The sequence below is a fragment of the Artemia franciscana genome, chromosome 15 (genome assembly GCF_032884065.1).
Source record: "Artemia franciscana chromosome 15, ASM3288406v1, whole genome shotgun sequence".
NCBI classification, from domain to species: domain Eukaryota; kingdom Metazoa; phylum Arthropoda; class Branchiopoda; order Anostraca; family Artemiidae; genus Artemia; species Artemia franciscana.
In genome coordinates, this window is record NC_088877.1 from 28,851,952 (window position 1) to 28,873,569 (window position 21,618).

At 35.5% G+C, this 21,618-nt stretch overlaps 2 protein-coding genes and 1 long non-coding RNA gene across 7 annotated transcripts in view; 1 reads left to right on the forward strand and 2 right to left on the reverse strand.

The window, feature by feature from the left end:
- Window positions 1–5,104, reverse strand: part of LOC136036294 (BTB/POZ domain-containing protein Tiwaz-like) — a 38,608-nt gene extending 33,504 nt beyond the window's left edge. Inside the window, exon 1 of one of the 2 annotated variants that reach the window (XM_065718439.1) lies at window positions 4,420–5,104. The gene's annotated coding sequence lies outside the window, so the exon portion shown is untranslated. Of the gene's footprint in view, window positions 1–4,360 lie in introns of both variants that reach the window. The other variant, XM_065718441.1, reaches the window with a different exon arrangement.
- Window positions 1–21,618, forward strand: part of LOC136036309 (uncharacterized) — a 487,034-nt gene that overhangs the window by 410,233 nt on the left and 55,183 nt on the right. The gene's annotated exons all lie outside the window — the stretch shown is intronic.
- The window catches only part of LOC136036306 (TBC1 domain family member 5-like), a 66,406-nt gene continuing 63,701 nt past the window's right edge, over window positions 18,914–21,618 (reverse strand). For all 4 annotated transcript variants that reach the window (XM_065718456.1, XM_065718459.1, XM_065718457.1 and 1 more), the window contains one exon: window positions 18,914–19,351. In XM_065718456.1, the coding sequence (XP_065574528.1) occupies window positions 19,148–19,351 (204 nt within the window). In that variant the 3' untranslated portion in view covers window positions 18,914–19,147. The remainder of the gene's footprint in view (window positions 19,352–21,618) is intronic.

The window sequence follows — 21,618 nt, forward strand, 5'->3', positions numbered from 1 at the left end:
TGAAAACCTTTGAAAAAAATTAAAAGTTCTACTTGCCTTTTTAAGTAATCAAAAAATTGGAGGGGAACTTGGCCTCCTCCTTCACTCCTTTTTTCTCAAAGTCTTCCGATAATTGCAATTAATTAATATGCAAATTTTGTTTTAATTATTTATATGCGGAGAGCCAAGATCAAAACATGCATTAATTCAAAAACGTCCAGAAATTAAATAGAAAAAACAAGGTTTTTTTTAAATAAAAGTAAGGAGCAACATTAAAACTTAACACGAACAGAAATTACTCCGTATATGACAGAGACTTTTCCTCCTCAACGCCCCGCTCTTTACGCTAAAGTTTCTTACTGTTTTAAAAAGTAGAGTTAAGAGAAAGAGTCAAACTTTAGCGTAAAAAGCGGGGCGTTGATGAGGAAGCAGCCCCTGTCATATACGGAATAATTTCTGTTCGTTTTAAGTTTTAATGTTGCTCCTTACTTTCATTTAAAAAAACTCGTTTTTTTCTATTTATTATAGAATGAACAGAAACAAGCAAAGCATTTTACGACGACAGCCAGTGTAGAATCCGAAGCAATGACTCTTCACTGTTCACTCTGTTTTACAGCAAAACATATATATTTTACATATAAAACACAAGGCGAGGTTTCATTGACGGAACCAACTGTTTTGAAGTTTCTTAGGTTTAAGAAATCCAGTTCAAAGACCGGGGAAACGGAAAGATCGTCTTTGCAATAATTTTGACTTTTTTTTAATTTTGACTGCAATAATTTTGAACTTAACTTTAAGATCAGTCAAAGCTGCAAAAAGAAAAATTGAAGCTGCTTCAATTGCCAATCATCGAGCAGCGAACGGGTATAGAAATACTTACACAGCTACTTCACAAAACTTTTTCGATTCACGGAGACTTCTTGCGCTGTTCGAACCCATGTGTAAATGCTATTTTGGGTCGGCAAATTATTTTATTATATGGTGAGTACTCTGACAACTAGCATTTCTTTACTACTAACGTAACCTAAGAATGGGCTACTGTGTCTAACTTTGCTGGACCAAGATTTGCGTATTTGCTGACACTTTCACTACAAGATGTACTATCACTTTTATTACTCCTCAACAGCTTTATTTCAAATCCCAAAAAAGGATCAGGGATTTTGCCGGGGGGATGGTTTCAATAATCATTAATTTTTTTGAGCACTACTGATTCAAATTGTCAAACAAAATCTTTTCTTTATCACTGGCCCCCAGCATTTTTTATTATAATTATTTTATTTTTTTAAAATAAAAAAGTATTTTATTTGATACATTAAAATAAAGTAACTATTATTCGGCTACACACGGTAATTTGTCTCATGGTTGGTTATTTTTGGTCCTCGAATAAAAATTCTTTACACGAAAACTTGAGAAACTGCTTTTCACTCCCTTGTGAATCAACAACGGTGTAAGATACACCTGTTTTTTTAAGCACAATAAAGCACATTTATTTTTTTTGAAATTATTTTTTGGTAAATTATTGATGCCACTACAGTGAAGAATTTCCTAAGGACGGTAGGAGATCCCTCCTTATGTAGGAAGTGCAATGAACTTGTTAGTTGTAATATTTTAGGTTTTGTACACTTTCTGAATTTTTTACTATTATAAACATAGTATTCATAATTGGTAAAATTGAAATTTTAAGAATTTTGATAGGGTATTAGAGTAATCGTTAGCTTGAGTGTAGTAGATCAGTAAGTACGACGAAGCATGATTGTGAAGATGGCGGGTCAATGTGAAACTAATCTAGGATTAGTTTTTTTTCTAGGTTGAAGAATCTAAAACAGAAAAAGTATCCTGGAGCATAGAGAAGAACTTCTGGAAGCTCAATTAAATTATACCAACAAACAAACAGCACCATAAAAATTTGATGGCCGTCAGGGTCAAACGTAAAGCTTTGACACTTCAAGTGACTTTGCAGAAAAGTGATTATTTTAAAATCATTTCTGTGAATAGGCAGCGCGGTGGCGGAGTGCACCTGGCATTTTGACGGTAAATCATATCAGTCCAGTTTTGTCAAGAAAAAAAATCATTCAATGATAATTTATTGCACCCCCTGGCATTATGCGCACCTAGGCCCGGGCCTATTGGTAAATCCGGGCCTAGTAGCAGTAGTAGTTTTTACCTGGTAAGACAGTCCAAAGTAAGTGTCCGTGGAACTTCAGCATTTGGATCAGAGAAAAAGCTTACAGGGTTCAATAAGGATAAGCTTTATACATACTTACTGATCTTATGCTGTTTAGTACTTTATCTTTAAGTACCTATTTGAAGCATCTCTGATTGTCCCAAGCATCTAAAGTTTTGCCCGAACAAATTGATTTTTTTTTAATTTAATGATCGTATAGGCATCTCTGTTCACATGAATATATCGAATCTACAATGTACCTCAGTTTTTCATTATCATAGTATTTATTACCCCCCCCTCCATATAAAATTATTTTTCTGCTTTTGTTAATGTTACAGCAAGAAGGGCAAAAAGCCCCCTTGGCTTGGGTATGCTTTAATTTTGCGCATTTTTGACCTTCGTTTACGGGAACGTAAGCAGATTTACCAGACAAATCTGTCGGAAAAAAGGAGAAGAAAAAAAAATCATCAAAATTCTCAATGTGACATGTAATTAAGAGTTATGTTAGGGTTTCTCAGAGTTTTTGCATGACGTACTCACAAGGTTAACCGTTACTGGTTTAAACTCAATAGCTTCTTTACGAAGAAATACCCAAAAGAAGAAGAGGAAGAACCCCGAAAATACACATTGCCCTTAGTCCTTTAACGACTCAATTATTACTCAAGTTTAGTATTAGCAATCGAAAGTTACAAGCTTGAAATATTTCCCCCATTAAAAAAAAAAGTGGAAAAGTACCCCAAAAATATCAAGTGTTCTTGATGAATAATCACACCATCAAATTAAGCACATCAGAGATTCCTAATGTAGTTTTCAAGCTTCTGCGTACAAAAACGTGGAATTTTGCATTTTTTGACAGAAGCAAGATCACGAATGGGTATTTATTTGTTTTGTTTTTTGGTTTGTTTTTCCCAGGGATAATACTATCGATACAGTGATCCTACAAGGTCGGGAGAGGGCTTTTTTATATATCAAAAATCAAAAGTTCTAGTGCCCCTTTTAAGTGATCAAAAACATTGAAAGAAACCTACCCCCCTCCCACGCCACTTTTTCCCGAAGTCTACTGACCAAATTTTGATATACGGTAGCCATTTTGTTTAGTGCAACCGAAGGATCTAATAACTATGTCTTTGAGGATGACTTGACCCCCCAAAGCCTCCGGTGGAAGAGCTGCAAGCTATGAACTTGGCCCATTGTTTACATACAGTATTGGCTAATAGGAAGTATAAAGATATTTTTCTGACGGGGTTGAGGGGGTACACGGGAGAATCTTTACATAGAAGAATTTTTGTGGGGGAAGAGTATTCTTAACGGAGAGGGAGCTGAATTTCCCGGCGTTATTTAAAATACGACATAAATGAAGTTAAAAAACAAAATAGCGTTATTACGTTGGACATTGCTCAACATAATGCCGTTCAGCAGACTAGACATAATGTGAACAAAGTTTCTCAGATGAAAGTTAAGAGCAACACTAATCCCGCATATAAGGGGAGGGCTGTCACCCCTTCAACACACCATAATGTACACTAAAGTTGACCTTTTCCATCGAAAGAACAAATAGTTTATTCGTTTCACGCACGGGAAATGGGACAAAAAGCTAATTTATTTTCTCACAACACCTCGAAAGTGGAAGTGCATGATTCATATTTGCTTTAAACAAAAATATTTTCAGCTTCAGTGTTCTAAAAGTAATCTATAAATAAAATATTTTCAAAAATCACCTGGCTATATATTGTGCTTTCTAAAATGCTTCTGGTTAAACACTAGCTAAAACTGAGTATAAGGAGTGCGGGGTTGAGCGGACAGCTTTGGGCCTCAGATACAGTGCATTTTCTGTTCATTTTGAGCTTTAATATCGGTCTATACTTTCTTTTGAGTTGTTTTACTCTATTTATAATCATGAGGGAGTAATTAGCGTATGTATTAGTGTAAGAATGTTTCAGGTGGATAATCCTCATAAATTGTAAATAATAAGGATATATATAAATTACAGAAAAATATTGCGTTTATCGGTTTCGTTTTCACACAAAGATAAGATTAGCTGTATTATCCCATTTTGGCTATAAAGCTGATATTTGTTTCCCTAGGCCACTACCACATGTAAAAAAAGGATTTCCATCCCTAGAAAATATACAATTGCTAAACAAGACTCTTTCCATAATTCGACCCAATCCTCAAAAACTGAGTTAGAACCTCTATCCGAATAGACCCTGCCATTACCTGCAACAAGTAAATTATCAACTGCTGCCCATCTCTGTTAAAATTTCAAATATAGTTACCTAGCCTCGTGATAAATAGCAATGCACTTTTCTCTTTCCTCTAGGAAGAGCTAGATAGAACTGCCATTGAAATCTCCATTTCTACACATCCGTTTAGAAAGATCACGCATCTAAGTTAAAGGAAAAAGCTTTTTCCATTACCTTGGAATCTAGCATACGATGTTAAAGCTGAGGCTCAACAATTTATTATGGCTTACCTACAACAAAATTCGGAGATATATAATTGACCATACTACCGTTTTATCCTGCCATTCTGCTACTCCCGATTATTCCTGGTTTATTGCTGTTCATCAATAATTCAAGAAGCCAGAGATAAATTTCGTATACGATATAGCAAAAAAATTCATCTTTTCACATTGAAAAGTGTTTTTTTTTCTTATGTAAGATAAATAAAAGGTGTAATTTATCATTGACGATGGTTTTGCAAGTGTGGACAATGGTGAAAAAATGAGCAAACTATTCAAAAATAAAGGCAAGCAGTGTTGATTCCGTCAAATTTATTTGTCAATTTTATTTCCGCAAATTTATGGTAGACCTATAAAACATACAGTGGTGAAAAACCTGTATGAACTTCTTGGGAGGTAGCCAAAGCAGAAACTTTATTGAGGGTCAACTGGAGAGGTTTTCCTCATACATTAGGATATTTTGACAGTACGATCACTTCCTATATCAACCATTATACAAAGCCAGACCCAGTTGAAAGTGCTCTGGAGAACGTAGAAACATAAGCGACATTAGATTTTTTCAAGGGTAGACATGTCAGATTTCTCATGTATATAATCTATATGCAATATAATCACGGCTCAGTATATATATATATATATATATATATATATATATATATATATATATATATATATATATATATATATATATATATATACAATATATATATATATATACTAGCTGTTGGGGTGGCGCTTCGCGCCACCCCAACACCTAGTTGGTGGGGGCGCTTCGCGCCCCCCCCAAGCCCCCCCGCGCGCGTAAGTCGTTACGCGCCATATTAGTTACGCGCCATTGTAGTTGTGTCCCTATGTCCCACCTGTGAATATAGATATATATATATATATATATATATATATATATATATATATATATATATATATATATATATATATATATATATATATATATATATATATATATATATATATATATATATATATATGTTTTTAACTACGTAAAACTTGCGAATATACAACATTCTTTGCTGTCCCATTGTCTGTGCATATAAATAGATTGTCAGGTTTACCGACTCTTGAACATGCAACATATAATTTATATCCCCCTGTGCCCCCCGGCGTCCCCATTGTAGTTGTGTCCCTGTGTCCCGGTCGTCATTTATATTCCCTGTGTCCCGGTCGTCATTTGTATCCCGGTGTCCCGGTCTGTATATACATTCGTTTTTTAGTTTTGTTTTTCTCCTTTATTTTTTTCCTTTTTTCTTTTTTTTCTTTTTTAGTTTATTTAGATTTTTTAGTTTTTTTATTAGTTTTTAGTTTTTTTTGTAGTTTTTACCATTTTTTTAGTTTTTTTAGTTTTTTTTTTTTACTTATGTCCTGGTCGTCATTTATACTCCCTGTGTCCCGGTCGTCATTTGTGTCTCGGTGCTTTGTTGATTGCTAATTTATATTATATTTATATTTATATTTTTTATATTTATTAATATTTTTTTAGTTTTCTTTTTCTCTTATTTTTCAGTTTTTTCCTTTTTTTTAGTTTTTTCTTTTTTAGTGTTTAGTTTTTTTTTGTTTTTTACCTTTTTTTAGTTTTTTTAGTTTTTTAGCTTTTTTAGTTTTTTTATTAGTTTTTAGTTTTTTTTTTAGTTTTTGCCTTTTTTAGTTTTTTCAGTTTTTTTTTTAGTTTTTAGTTTTTTACCTTTTTTTAGTTTTTTAGTTTTTTTTCTTTTTAGTTTTTTTTGTAGTTTTTACCTTTTTTAGTTTTTTTTCTTCTTTTGTATTAGTGTGAAATAATTCAGACGTCATATGCGGACAAACACGACGTCACTCGACAGACAGACAGACAGACATAACCCAGAAAACAACTTATTTTTATATATATTTATTCATATTTTTTTAGTTTTCTTTTTCTCTTTTATTTTTCAGTTTTTTCCTTTTTTTTAGTTTTTTTCTTTTTTAGTTTTTAGTTTTTTACCTTTTTTTAGTTTTTTTTTAGTTTTTTTTAGTTTTTTAGCTTTTTTAGTTTTTTTATTAGTTTTTATTTTTTTTCTAGTTTTTGCCTTTTTTTATTTTTTCAGTTTTTTTTTAGTTATTAGATTTTTACCTTTTGTTTAGTTTTTTTTAGTTTTTTAGCTTTTTAGTTTTTTTTTCTTTTTAGTTTTTTTTGTAGTTTTTACCTTTTTTAGTTTTTTTCTTCTTTTGTATTAGTGTGAAATAATTCAGACGTCATATGCGGACAAACATGACGTCACCTGATCCATCCACAGATCCACACACAGACAACTTATTTTTATATATATAGATAGATATATATGTATATATATATATATATATATATATATATATATATATATATATATATATATATACTTCGGAACTTCGAAAAGAAATCATTTGATTGGAAATTCAAAGGGCTAGTGCCCTTTTTAATACTCGAAAGTGATTGGAAGGGAATTAACACCTCCTCCCACGCCCACCATTTCCCCAAAACACATCCAATCAAAATCTTGAGATAGCCCTTTTGTTCAACGTAATTGAAAGGTCCAGAAATCATGTCTTTGAAGATAACAGCCCCCCTCCGCAGCCCTCAAGGCAAGGGTTGTAAGTAATGCTCTGGGAGCATATAAGGTATATGTAGAAAGGGTGATCGTATAAAATTCTGAGAGGGCTCATTGGATTGGTAATCAGAAATTCTAGTGCCCTTTGCAAGATTCAGAGTAATCGGAGGGTGGATATCCCCCTCCGCACCTCTTATTTCCCGAAATGCATATGATAGAAATTTTGAAATTGTCATTTTTAGTCGAAGAAACTTCAAAAAGAGCTCATTGGATTAGAAATTGAAAGGACATGTGCCCTTTTTAATAGTCGAAAGTGATTAGAGGGCAACTAACCTCACAACTAACCCCCTTCCACGCCCACCATTTCCCCAAAAAGATCCGATATAAATTTTGAGATAGCCGTTTTGTTCCGCGTGACAGAGAGATCCAGAAATTATGTCTTTAAGGATGAAACCCCCCGCCCTCCATAACCCAGTGGCGCCATTTGGGGGGGCAGGGGGGGCATGGCCCCCCCCTGATTTCTGGAGGGGCCCAATTTCAACCACGTGATTCTTTGTTTATTCGTCCTTGTTCTACTTTTTTTCTCTTTTTTTTACCGTATTTCTACTAAATTATGAATTATTACTAAATAGCAAATTCAAGATACTCGACGATTATTGCATTTCAAGAAAGTATCCTGTTTTTGCCGTTCTCCCTAATTAATTTATGGTCACCCTTTTGGCAGGGGTTTGTTAAGTCCTTTCTGGGCTCGGAGTACTTCTGTGACATTGAAGTCTCTCCAGTGATTAATGAATCCCGTCAGTCGGCACATTTATGTGTAGGCTAACATCTGGAAAAGAGGATATCCAGACCAGGGTGTCATTCCAGTTTTGTATTTAGTTTCTCGTTACCCTTCATCAAATAAAGAATCGTGAAACAGTGTTGAGTTGTGTTCAAGTTCAAATCGGATTATTGAAACATGAGTTCATCCGGTGCGAGTGGTGCAAAAAAAAAGGAAAATAAAAGCCCAAAGGAAAGAAGAAGAAATAAAGATGCAACGACGATTGGCTTCGTTTTTCAAACCGACTGTAAGTAAATCTACCACATTTTAAATTTTGTTTCGTCGACCAATCTTACTGAACGAACCAGAACAAGAGCTACGAGCTCATATGGCACTTGTTACGAGTGTTTTTCTATTTAATTTCTGATCATTTTTTAAATAAAGCCAGGAAATCTGGATTCACCTCCACGGAGAAATCCCCCTTAGAAACATCCTCTGAACAATACAATCCTGGTTAAAATTTACTGGGACAATTACCCTTAACACTTCCAAGCGTGAAATTGAGCCAGTAAATAGAAAGCAAGATATATAAAGAAATTTTGTATAGGAATTCTGGAAAATTTTTCCAGTACACAATTTCCCCTGAAAAGTTCATCCCCTAGAAAATTCATTTTCCATGGAAAATTCTCCCCGAGCTAAGTCCCCCAGCCAAAAAAATCGTCCTCCCCTTCCCACCCTAGAAATGTATGCATGCTTCCGAATAAGAAATACTATATGTAAACAATGGTCACATTTTTTAACTTGAAGACCATTTCCCAAGAGCTTTGGGGTTTCATGTTATCTCCAAAGACATTATTATTAGGCCTTTCAACGATGTTGAACAAAATAGCTATCTCAGATTTTTGGTCAGGGGAATTTGGGGAAAAATGGCGTGGGAGGGGGCCTAGTTGCCCTCCATTTTTTTGGTAACTTAAAAAGGGCACTAGAACTTTGAATTTCCGTTAGAATAAGCCCTCTCCCGATGTCTTGGCCCACTGGTTCGATATGATCACCCCTGGGCAAAAAAATAAATAAATAAACACGCATCCGTGATCTTTCTTCTAATATGAAGTACAAAATTCCACATTTTTGCAGATAGGAGCTTGGAGCCTCTACAATAGGGTTCTCTTAATACGCTGAATCTGATGGTATGATTTTATTATGATTATATGAGTTCTAAGGGTGTTTCAGCCATTTTTTGAAAATCAGGCACATTTCTCAGGCTTGTAACCTTTGAAGGGTAAGACTAAACTTAACAAAATGTATTTAAAATCAGCATAAAAGTTTAGTTCTTTTGACATATCTTTTGGTATCAAATTCCGTTTTTTAGAGTTTCGGTTACTATTGAGCCGGGTCGCTCCTTACTTACAGCTCGTTACCAAGAACTGTTTATAAGATAATGCTCAGACAAATCTTGTTGAGTTTCTTCTTTTGAAGAGGAAAGATAGAACAAAAAGCGACAAAGATAAGAAATTTCAAACCTAATAAGTTTTCGTCCGCATGAATTACTATGGCTAGCTTCAGTTTACCTTGCTTCAAAAAGTGTTTAATCACCCGACAGCAGTACTCGTGCATCATATTTTGTGTTTATTGATTCTAGGTTAAAATATAGAATCAAGGGAATGATAGCTTTGCAAGGTAATCCTACATAAACAAAAAAATAAATAAAGAAGTGTATCACAGAAACCTATAAAAACCTACAAAACATAAAATTTAATAGCACATTGGACTTAATTGAATGAAATAAAAAAGACATGTTTTTTCAACTGAATGTAAGAAGAAACATTAAAGCTCAAAACGGATAGCAATTTTTAAGTATATGAAGGGGTTCACCCCCTTGTCAATACTCGCTCTTTACACTGTTCAAATTTGGTTCCAATTCTTTAAGAATGACTCCTGAATCTCAAAGGCCGTTTGATTAGAATAAATATATCTTTTGAAAGTACTAAAAAAAAAAACTTTAGCGTAAAGAGCGAGGTATTGACGAAAGGGTGAACCTTCTCATATGTAATAATTTCTTTTCGTTTTAAGTTTCAATCCTGCTCCTTACTTTGAGTTGAAGAAACTTTTTTTTCACTTAATTTCTTATTCTTTTTTTAATAATGCTTGGAAATCCAGTGCCCCCTTGATCGAAAATTCAGCTCCCCTATGAAAAGTTTCTCCATGGAAAGATCCTCCTACATAACCTCCTCTGCTCGAGCTGCCCCCCCCCCACCAGAAAAAAACTGAAAACGTCTGTATACTTCGCAATTACCTATACTATTTATAAAAAAGGGCAAAGTCCACAAATTGAAAACCTTCCCCCAGAGACTTTGGACAATTAAGACATCTTTAAAGACATATTTATTAGATTTTTCAAATATATTAAACAAAATGGCTGTTAAACAAAATGTAAATATATTTAAACAAAATGGCAAAATGCGGAGAGAGTTCTACGAGGTTTTGGACAGAGTGTTAAATGAGTTTGAAGAGCGTTTTTCTGTCCAGCTGCCAGTGCTAGAAGCCACACGTTGCCTTAACCCCAAATCAAAGATTTTATGGACTCAGATTTACTTCTTGTGATCGCGACATACTTCGATCAGGCGGGAATCTATACTATGCAGCTGAAATGTCAAGCTTTAATAGCTCGTGCATTTGTGTCACAGCTTCCACAGAAACCGGCAAACGCTTTAGATGTCTTCGAACGCCTCGGAGGATTGAAAGAAGCTTATTCTGAGCTTCTTAAGGTCGTCAGGGTAGTCCTCACACTCCCGCTCACAACGTGCTCAAATGAACGTTTTTTCTCTGTGTTGACGTTTGTGAAGGACTACCTCCGGACAACGATGGAAAACGAGCGACTTTCGCATATGCTGCTTATATTCTCTGAGAAAGCTGCAGTGAAGGAGCTCAGTTTTGAGAAGCTTGTCGACGACTTCGCAAAAATGAAGCAAAGGAGATATCCATTGCTGAAGTAACTGTAGGTAAGTTTCTGATTTATACAGTAAATGTTCTATTTTGGTACTGTTTTTGGTCCCTAAATAAGCTGCAAAATGCGAACCCCAAAGGTAGTACGGTACCTAAAGGCATGTTCGAAAATTTTAATATTTTTAAGGCTGGATGGGGGCCCAAAATCGATTTTTGGCCCCCCCCTAAGGTTTTCTGAAATGGCGCCACTGCCACAACCCTCCTGGCAAGGGTTGTAAGTTATACCCTGGAGGCATACAAGGTTTATGTAGAAAGGGTGATCGTATAAACTTCGGAGGGGGCTCATTTTTTTTTTTTTTTTTTTTTTTTGATGAAGTCAACTATAGTTGACTTTTGACTTTTATTTACATAATAAGCAAAAATATAAAATATTACACATATGAATCACTACACTAGCGAAAAATTTATATTTTGCTAACGCGTAGCAATCAACTACATGAACATTCCTAAAGGCTTCCTAAATTAAAAATAATAACTGAAAAAAACCTACATAAATGTTCCTAGAAGCATCCTACACCAATTAAAATAATAATGAAAGTAAAAAAAGAAAAAAGACAATCAGTTTCTCTAAAAAAAAACCAAGGTAACAACCCTCATCCAAATACAACTCCCTTCACCCCAACCCCTTCAACTCGCTCCTCCCTCCTGCCCTATAACCCACTCCAATCCCCCCAAATAAAAAAACTAATTCCCCAACAAATACTCTTTTAATCTTTTTTTTTAAACTGTGGGAGGTGCTCAGCCTCTCTAACACTCCTAGGAAGTGACTTCCATACAGAAGGGGCAAGATACTTCAAAGTAAAACCAGATCTTACACTATTTTGAATATCCATAACCAACTCATCACATCTTCTTGTATCATGCTCATCAACTTCTAAAACGGTGAACTTCTAAAATATGAACTTCTAAAACGGTAAAACTCATTGAAAGTTTCCAGGACTAGATTATGCACATAATTAAACACAAACACCTCCACTTGATAGTCCTTTATCTGTCCAACATTGAGTAGCCGGAGAGACTTAAAGCATGCACTGGTGTCTTTAACATTTTTTACATACTTCCCAATTATTCTTGCTGCTTTATTTTGTAGAATTTGCACACACTTGTAATTAACATAAAAATTGCTGCTCCAAACTGAACATCCGTATGGTATATACGGGTAGATTATTGCAAAATATATCGTGCAAAGAATACATTCTGGCAGAATATGCTTCAGTCTTCTGAGGATGCCAACTCCGCTTGCAATTTTGGCGGAAATAATGTCGCTATGATGCTTCCACGATAGATTAGAATCAATATCGAAGCCAAGGTACCGCAGTGATTTCACTTGTAAAATAGGTTTTTCCCCTGATAGGACTTTATTACTTACATCAACAGAATCACCCACTCTACAGAATGTCAGTAAAAACGTTTTCTTTACATTCACGCACAGTAAACTTAAAATTGTAAACACATCTAATCTTTTGATAGCATCACTAGTTTTTACTATTTAATCATCGACTGATTTTGCAAATACTGTTCGCACAGTGTCATCCACAAAAGAAGTAATACATGTATTCTGCAGATAAAAGCGCATCATGTCAACGAAAACTAGATAAAGTAAAGAGCCAGCACAGAGCCCTGAGATACACCACACTTCACAGAAAAAAACGATGAGGCTACATCATTTAAAACGAATTTAAGGGACCTACCGTAAAGGTATTTCTCAAACCATCTTAGACAAACTCCATTAATTCCAAGACTTCTCGTTCGATGAAGCCATACTTGGTAGTCAACCGTGTCAAACGCTTTTCTAACGTCAATGAAAATAGACATAGGTACGTTGCCTGATTTTAATGCACAGTTAACACTTTGAACCAGGTGTTGTAATAAGTGCGTTGTGGAATGACCCTTACGAAACCCAAACTGTGTCTGACTCAAAAGCCTATTCATCTGAAGAAAATTATAGAGCCGTTTATGCACCACTTTCTCCAGTATCTTTGAAAAGATGGGTCTGAAGTTTTTTATATCTGACTTGCGTCCACCTTTGTGAAAAGGAATGACCTTCACCACCTTAAACCGCACTAGAAAACTCCCCTAAATCATTAGATTGGTAACCAGAAGTTTCTAGTCTCCTTTTTAAGATTGAGAGTGATCGAAGGGTGGACACCCACACAAACCTCGTATTTTCTCGAGATGCATCTGATAGAAATTTTGAGATGGCCATTTGTTGTTGTAGAAACTTCGAAAAAAGCTCATTCGACTGGATCTTGAATGGATTAGTACCTTCTTTATTAGTCAAAAGTGATTGGAGGACAACAAGCCCCACTCCAAGCTCATTAATTCCCAAAACACAGCAAATCAAAATTTTGAGATAGCCGTTTTGTTCGGCGTAGTTGAAAGGTCTGGAACTTTTATCTTTAAAAAACCAAACCAGAACAAAAAACATAATTCTCAAAACAAAATACATTTGCAATGTTTTCACTTTTCTTACTTTCATAAATAAAAAAAATATCGAAACTTTTTAGGAATAAATATCATTATATGTCAATTAAATTGTCAATCCACGGTCATTTTTTTGTTATTGTTGTTATTCTGTTTTTTTTTTCAGTAAAGTGCAAATTGTGTTCTGGTCTTGAGAAGGCATGTGAATTGTCAGCCCTACTCGTGTTAATTTTTGCTCGTTTTTTGAGTTTGACTTGGCTATCTATTATAATTTCTGTTCATTCTGAGTTTCATTTATTTATTGATAGTTATTTGTGGTAGTTTTACGCTTGGAAGATTAGTTGACTTTATTTTTGCTCAATCTTGGCTTAATGGAGCCATTTACTTTACTTTACTTTGAAAAACTTGTTTCGTGGAAAAAGTGTTTTAAATAATTACAATAAATTACTGTGTCAAACTCAAACCGAGCAAAAATTAACATGAGTAGGCCTTATAACCCCCGTATTTTTTCAAGACCAGAGCATAATTTGCGCTTTACTGAAAACAAATTACGTTTTAAATGTTTTCACTTTTCTTACTTTCAATTTTTTTTTTTATCAAAACCTTTAGGAATAAATGTCAATTTATGTCAATTAAACTAACAATCCGGTCTATTTGTGTTTTTTTGTTTTTTTTTTTTTAGCAAAGCGCAAATTATTGAAAAGACATGGGGGTTATCATCTCATATCAACTCATAATAATTCTTGCTCGTTTTGAGTTTCATTTATTTATTGATAGTGATTTGTGGTAGTTTTGCGCTTGCAAGATTATTTGAATTTATTTCTGCTCATTCTTGGCTTAATAAAGTTCTTCACTTTCCTTTGAAAAACTTGTTTTATGGAAAGTTTTTAAATTAATATTAAAAAGCACGCTACCTAATTCCACTGTTGCCACTGACCATTTTGTCACGAAATTTTTCAGAACTCGACAAATCACCATGTTCGTGAAAAATTCAGGCCCATGAAGATAAACTACAAAGAGAATATAAGCAAAAACAAGAGCTAAGAGCTCATATGGCACTTGTGACGATGTCGGAAAACCCAAGAGCCAAGAGCTCATATGGAATGAGCTCTAGCAAAATCCTAAGAATTAATAGATTGCTTTAAAAGGAAAATCAGAGGCTTAATACCGTTCGGGATTTAAAATAAGAGCTCTGAGTCACGAGGTTCTTCCAAATAAAAAATTCATTAAGATCCGATCACCCACTCGTAAGTTAAAAATACCTCAATTTTTCTAATTTTTCTTCTCCCTTCAGTACCTCAGATGTCGAATCAGGGAAAACGACTTTATCAAGTCAATTTGTGCACGCCTACCTGACACCTCCCTGACACGCCTACCAATTTTCATCGTCCTAGCATGTCCAGAAGCACCAAACTCACCAAAGCACTGAACCCCACGCCCTAACTCCTCCAAAGAGAGCAGATCCAGTCCGGTTATGTAAATCACATATCTAAGACATTTATAAGCGTTTTCCAAGATTTCCGGTTCCCCCCTCCAACTCTCCCCAATGTCAACAGATCTGGTTGGTATTTGAAATAAGAGCTCTGAGACATGAATATCTTCTAAATATCAAATTTCATTAAGAATCGGTCACCCGTTGTTAAGTTAAAAATACCTCAATGTTTCTAATTTTCCAAATTAACAAACCCCAACTCCCCCAAAGAGATCGGATCCGTTTCAATTATGTCAATTTCGTATCTATAACTTGTGCTTATTCTTCCCATCAAGTTTCATCCCGATCTCTCAACTCTAAGCGTTTTCCAAGCGGTTTCCAAGATTTCTGGTTCCCCCTCCCTATCCTCTCTGTCCCCGGATCCGATTTGAATTGAAAATAGAGCATCTGAGACATAATATCCTTCAATATATATCAAGTTTCATTAAGATCCGATCACACATTCGTAAGATACCTCGATTTTCACGTTTTCTGAAAATTCCGGTTTCCCCCTCCAACTCCACGCAATGTCACCAGATCTGGTCGATATTTAAGATGAGAGTTCTAAAGCACAAGATCCTTCTAAATATCAAATGTCACTAAGATCTGATAACCCGTTCGTAAGTTACAAATACCTCATTTTTTCTAATTGTTCCGAATCAGTCCCCCCCCCCAACTCCACCAATGGGAGCGGATCCGGTACGGTTATGTCAGCCACATATCTTGTGTGCTTATTCTGTGCTTATTCTTCCCACCAAGTTTCAGCCTGATCTCTCCGCTTTAAGGCTTTTCCAAGATTTCCACCCCCCTCGCCCCAATGACACTGGCTCCAGTTGGGATTACAAGTTACGAGGTCCTTCTGAATATGAAATTTCATTAAGATACGATCCCTCCTTCGTAAGTTAAAAATACCTAATTTTTTCTATGTTTTTAGAATTAACCCTCCCCCCAACTCCCCCAAAAGAGAGCGGATCCTTTCCGATTATGTCAATCACGTATCTAGGACTTGTGCTTATTTTTCCCACCGAGTTTCATCCCGATCCCTCCCCTCTAAGCGTTTACCAAGATTTTAGGTCCCCCCAACTCCCCCAATGTCACCGGATCCGGTCAGGATTTCAAATAAGAGCTCTGAGATACCATATCTTTCCAAACATTAAATTTCATTAAGATCCGTTCACTCCTTCGTAAGTTAATGCCTCATTTTTTCTAATTTTTCAGAATTAATCCTCCCCCCAACTCCCCCAAAGAGAGCGGATCCGTTCCGCTTATGTCAATCAAGTATCCATGGACTTGTTATTATTTTACCCACCAAGTTTCATCCACTCTAAGCGTTTCCCAAGATTTTAGGTCCCCCGAACACCAAAAACAAGAAAAACAATAGGGAATTTTTTAAGACAGCGGGAAACAAATTAGAATGAATATTTCGGCCCTATGTCCAAGGGCTGTCCTTAGCAATACAAATAAGAAAAAAACAACTAACAAGAGGATAAAATCAATAAAACTAAAATGAACAGTTTTTCAAAACAGTCCCGACATCCTTACCTCAGCGAAGTTCAACCAGGTCCTCCAACTCCCCCCAATGTCACCGTATCCGATCGGGATTTCAAATAAGAGCTCTGAGGCACGATATCCTTCAAATATCAAATTTCATTAAGATCCGATCACTCCTCCGTGAGTTAAAAATACCTCATTTTTTCTAATTTTTCAGAATTAAACCTCCCCCAAATTCCCCCAAAGAGAGCGTACCCCTTCTGGTTATGTCGATCACGTATCTAGGACTTTTGATTATTTTTCCCACCTAGTTTCATCCCGATCTCTCCACTCTAAGCGTTTTCCAAGATTTTAGGTCCCCCCCCCCAATGTCAACACATCTTTGTCGGGATTTAAAATAAGAGCTCTGAGACACGATATCCTTCCAAACATCAAATTTCATTAAGATCCGATCACCCGTTCGTAGGTTAAAAATACCTCATTTCTTCTATTATTTCCGATTTAATTGTCCCCCCACTCCCGCTCCAGATGGTCGAATCGGGAAAACGACAATTTTTAATTTAATCTGGTCTGGTTCCTGATACGCCTGTCAAATTTCATCGTCCTAGCTTACCTGGAAGTGCCTAAAGTAGCAAAACCAGGGCAGACAGACCGACAGACCGACAGAATTTGCGATCGCTATATGTCACTTGGTAGATACCAAGTAAAGTATTTGGACAGCGTAAAACAATTCTTACTTCATAATATGCAGAATTATTGTAGCTTACACACTTGCTCTGGTTATAATTTGGCTATAATTTGACCCCCCGCTCTTAATATGCAAATCTATAACCCAAATTTGTTTCTAAAGTATGATATTTTCATCATATTTTGGTATATTTCATTAAGATTAACCTAACTTCAGTTCTCAAGTGTGACCATTACATACACAAGTACCAAAAAATAAAATGAGGAACATATTTATGACAACTTATCACAAAGCTATGGAAAGGAACTGGATGATAAAATATGAAGTACATTTATTAAATACGTGTGAGATTTAACGCGCTGTATTCTTAATGTGAATAATGACCTTGATGCTCTTTAGTAATGGCTTCTATGTCTGGACAAATATGAGACATCTTTTTTTCTCCTTCAATATTACATTTTACATTGCCTATCTGTTTTTATGGTTTAATGCTGGAAAGAGTAGAAAATCAAGCACAGATGAATGAGTTGAATGACGTGAGAACTGTTCCTGAAATATAAAGTCCACAAAATAAAAGGGGGAGATTATCAAAAAAGGGAAAATTTATCCAATTGTTCAGAAAATTCTACCGCATTTTGCGGACTATGTTGCCGTCATTTCTTGTATTCGCCATTTTTCGGTTATCACCTAAGATGTCATTCCAGAGAATAGATCGTTTTTTGTCGTGTTATCAGACAGAACATTATCGTTTTTTGTCTGACATTACGAAAATTGTTTCCATTATTGTCGTTGTTCTACGCATCTCGGTTTTCCTGTGTAATTTCGTTTGTTGTTGTAATATTTTAGTCTATTTACGTTAACGTTCTGCAAGCACAATCTTCCTTTCTTCATTGGCACATTCAGGGGGGTGGCCCACCTAGATTTTTTCCTGGCATCCTCATTCCTTATTTTTTTTTCTGTTTTCACTCTTTCTTTAAGTAAATTTGTCAATTTGGTCAATTACTGGCACCGTTGTCACATTACTCCCCGCCCTCCCCGAGGTTTTGCTCTAGAACAGCCTCTGCCGCTATTGCAGAGTGAAATGCATGTGCTTGCCTGTGTACAATCATCTAAGAATATGATTGACCAGATCTAAATCTCCCTGAAAACCATAAAAACAACGTCCTTGGTGGGAATAATTCCTTGTCCTTGGCGAAAAAAAATATTTTGATGGTGGCGGGGGGCCTCGGGGTATGAAGCGATAGCAAATTACATTTATGACACTTTTCACGACGAAATAAAAGAAAATTACTTACAATGGCACATATCAAGAATTATTATCTGCCTGATGACAGTAAAAGATAGTACCACTTTTTTTGACGATAATTTGAGAAGCTTTATATAACTAACTTCTTTAAATATACTAAATTTAACTTTAACTCCTTTATATACTAACTGTACCTTTTGCATTATTACAGCCAGACCAATTATTTTGTCTTTTTTATCTCTTCATCGTATTGTATTCTCCCTTATCCCCTAGACACTTGATTCGTCTTATTTCTTTTCCTATTCATCAGGCTGAGAATAGCGATCATAGTATAAATATATATGAACGGTAGCGAAAAGTCCTATACTCTCCATTGATGATTTTGAAACACGTCTAAACCACAGAAGCTAAACCACTGTTCATGACCTCGCCTTCGTGCACGCGCAATGACAAATATTTAGCGCATCACGATGAGAGACTATTGCTTGACGGTCATTTAATTCAGCAAGCATACTATGTGGGCAATGCAAAAGTAGTTGATTCTTAAGGACAATAGTGACATAGCCATTTCCAAAGAGCCTTTGAAGGACCAGCGTTTGGAGAACCAATAAATCAAATACAAGTCTTTATAATAGAAGCCTAAACATAAAACAATATATGCCATGAAAAGAGATACTTAAAATTCTGTATTGACTTAAAAAAAAATTATAGGTAACGTTCATCTAAAGAAAAATATAAATACAACCTTAAACATACTAGCACACAGAGGACTTTCCTCACTACTAGTTTGAATAAAACCTCCCTTAGAAATTTAGACCGAAAGTTTTGAGGTTTGTGAAACATATGGTCGTCTGCCCCCACCCTTCCCGTTTCCCAAAAAGTCAGACCTGCATTCACCAAGAACCTCAAATATGATTTCCAGTGGAAAATGGCGCATGCAGAACACTCTTCACGAGTACCGATTGATCAGTAACCTCTTCAGCTTCTTCTAAAGACAGAGCATCCAAAGCAAAGGATGTGTTCCCTGAGTTGATAACATTATGAGGAGCAGTGGTACAACTGACTTCTGAGTGATTAGACGAGATTGCCATCTTTAGTGTATCTCGTACCTAGAACACGATTCATGTTGTTCATCTTTGTTCTATCTCTCGTCAAATAGTGACAAAAATTGAAAAAAATACCTTTTTTGTCATTATACTGATCTAAGGAGCTTAAGGAAGGAAGCACTTGAAATAGATACAAGTAGGAAAGACTAGATGATAAAGTAGCTTAGAAGTAATTAATATTAGTAATGTTGATAAATATGTGTAGATTGGCACAGACCATTGTCATGACTATTCTTCCAACCGTCCCCTTTACAACTAACCAGCCAAAGGGAATGTCAGACAACAGGCATAAAAAAACATACAATCTTTTGTGAGGACCTTTGGAAAGATATTTTGCCCCCTCCCCCAAAGACAAAATAACAAATGCCCTTCCCCTATATAGGAAAATCCTGAGAGTTTCAACCTGATCACCCAAGCGTGAGACAATACAGGGTACACTTAACAACTACATATAAAATTCGTTCTCCTTTTAAAGAAAGCCATTGACTACAGGCAATCTCTTTAAACTCCGCACAATACTTGCCTGCTTTCTCCAGCGAAACCACTTGATCTTTGGATTCCGTCACCTGCTGCATTACGCAGTCGTCAGATTAATTACGGACACTTACCAATCATACAGGTGGATAGGTAAACGTAAAATTGCTTCCTTATAGTATAATAAAAGATATAAAGTCGAACTGGCCTATCATGACAAAAGCAAAGAGATAAATCTTAAACACGAAGATTCTCTTAGTAATAGGGAGAAAAACAAACAAACGAAAGTTTCACCAGTATCACAAAAAGGCGTCCTTGGCGCTGAATGAGGGAGAGAATTTAAACAAAACGACGTGAAAAAAGGAAATTAAAAAATAGCAAAAATCAGAAGATAATAAAAATAAATAGTCAAGCTAATATGTACAGTAGCTACTCCGAGCAAAAAATCAAGGAAGAAGAATATAATATATTCGATTCGGGTGCTCAGGTAAATACCCAAAGTCACTGTCCTGTGGTGGCGCAGTGGGTTTGACCTTAGCTTGGTAATACCGGACCCAGAGATCGAATTATGCTGCAGCAATGCACTGCAGGGCCAACGGAGGGACCTTAGTAGTCAAGAACCGTCGTTAATCTGATATTATTATTACCCAAAAGTCACTCATGTACAATCAATAAGCTACTCTTATCACAATGCAAGCAACTGAAACAAATAATCAGAATAAAGGAAAAAATTTGAAAATCCCGTTAAGAATTTTTTTTTTCTTTTTTACTACCATTCAATGCAGTTCTCCGTTTAGGTCTTATTTAGTCTCTTGGTTATTTTGTATGACCAAGCTGAAAATTTGACAAAGGGTTCTGTTTTTAAGATGACATCATAGATGGAATCAATACGTGCTAGAGTACCAGTGTCTCTATTGCATGCCATATCCACGAAAATGTGTTTTTCCTATGGCTTAACTGGTCCATTATGTAAAACCTTTATCATTAAAAATAACTGTTGCTTCTTTAAATTGTACAGAATGGCAAGGGTGAACAAAAATATGCTCTGCCAAAGCAAAAGAACAAGTTCTAGGAATCTTTCTAAATTTCAGAGCTATTCCTACGGCTTTGTGAGGCTCGATAAATTGTTCCCCATTACAGGTAGGTGGTCGGTCAATGTAGAATATACCATAAGAACAGGGAATAAATGTTACACACTGTATTTCCAAGATTACCAGAAGTCTTGTCCGTACCAGAATTGAAGTGATCTACCCACAGGACTGACCGATATGAAGCAATTTTGAACATATTTTGTTAAGTTTCTCGCCAACATCAGTTAAAGAGTTAGTCACAGCAACTGTAAATTTTAGAATCTTCGTTTTTTCCATGCTTCCTTTGTCCCTTCTTAACTATATCATACATGAATTTCATAAAATAAGAATTGCAAAATATGACGTCTCTCAAATACAATAGTTTAGAACAAAGATAATATGATAGAAAAATCCACTTAAGAAGCAGACAGTAACCCTTAAGCTCTTAAACTAGCGGATATTCAAAATAAACTTATTAAATAGGGCATTAACTTCCTTTCCGAATTCGATATTTTCTATAGTTTCAGCGAGTAAAACAAAGTAGCAGGATTAAAAATTTCCGCTCCAGTCGATCGATTGCTTACTCATCACCACTTTAATTAACTACACTAAGGATTTTACTAATAAATTATTTACACTAGATTTTTGCGTCTACATGGAGCTTGAACAACTACATAACAGTATTTTAGCTTATTTATGGATCATTAGCAGAATAGAATCCTGTGC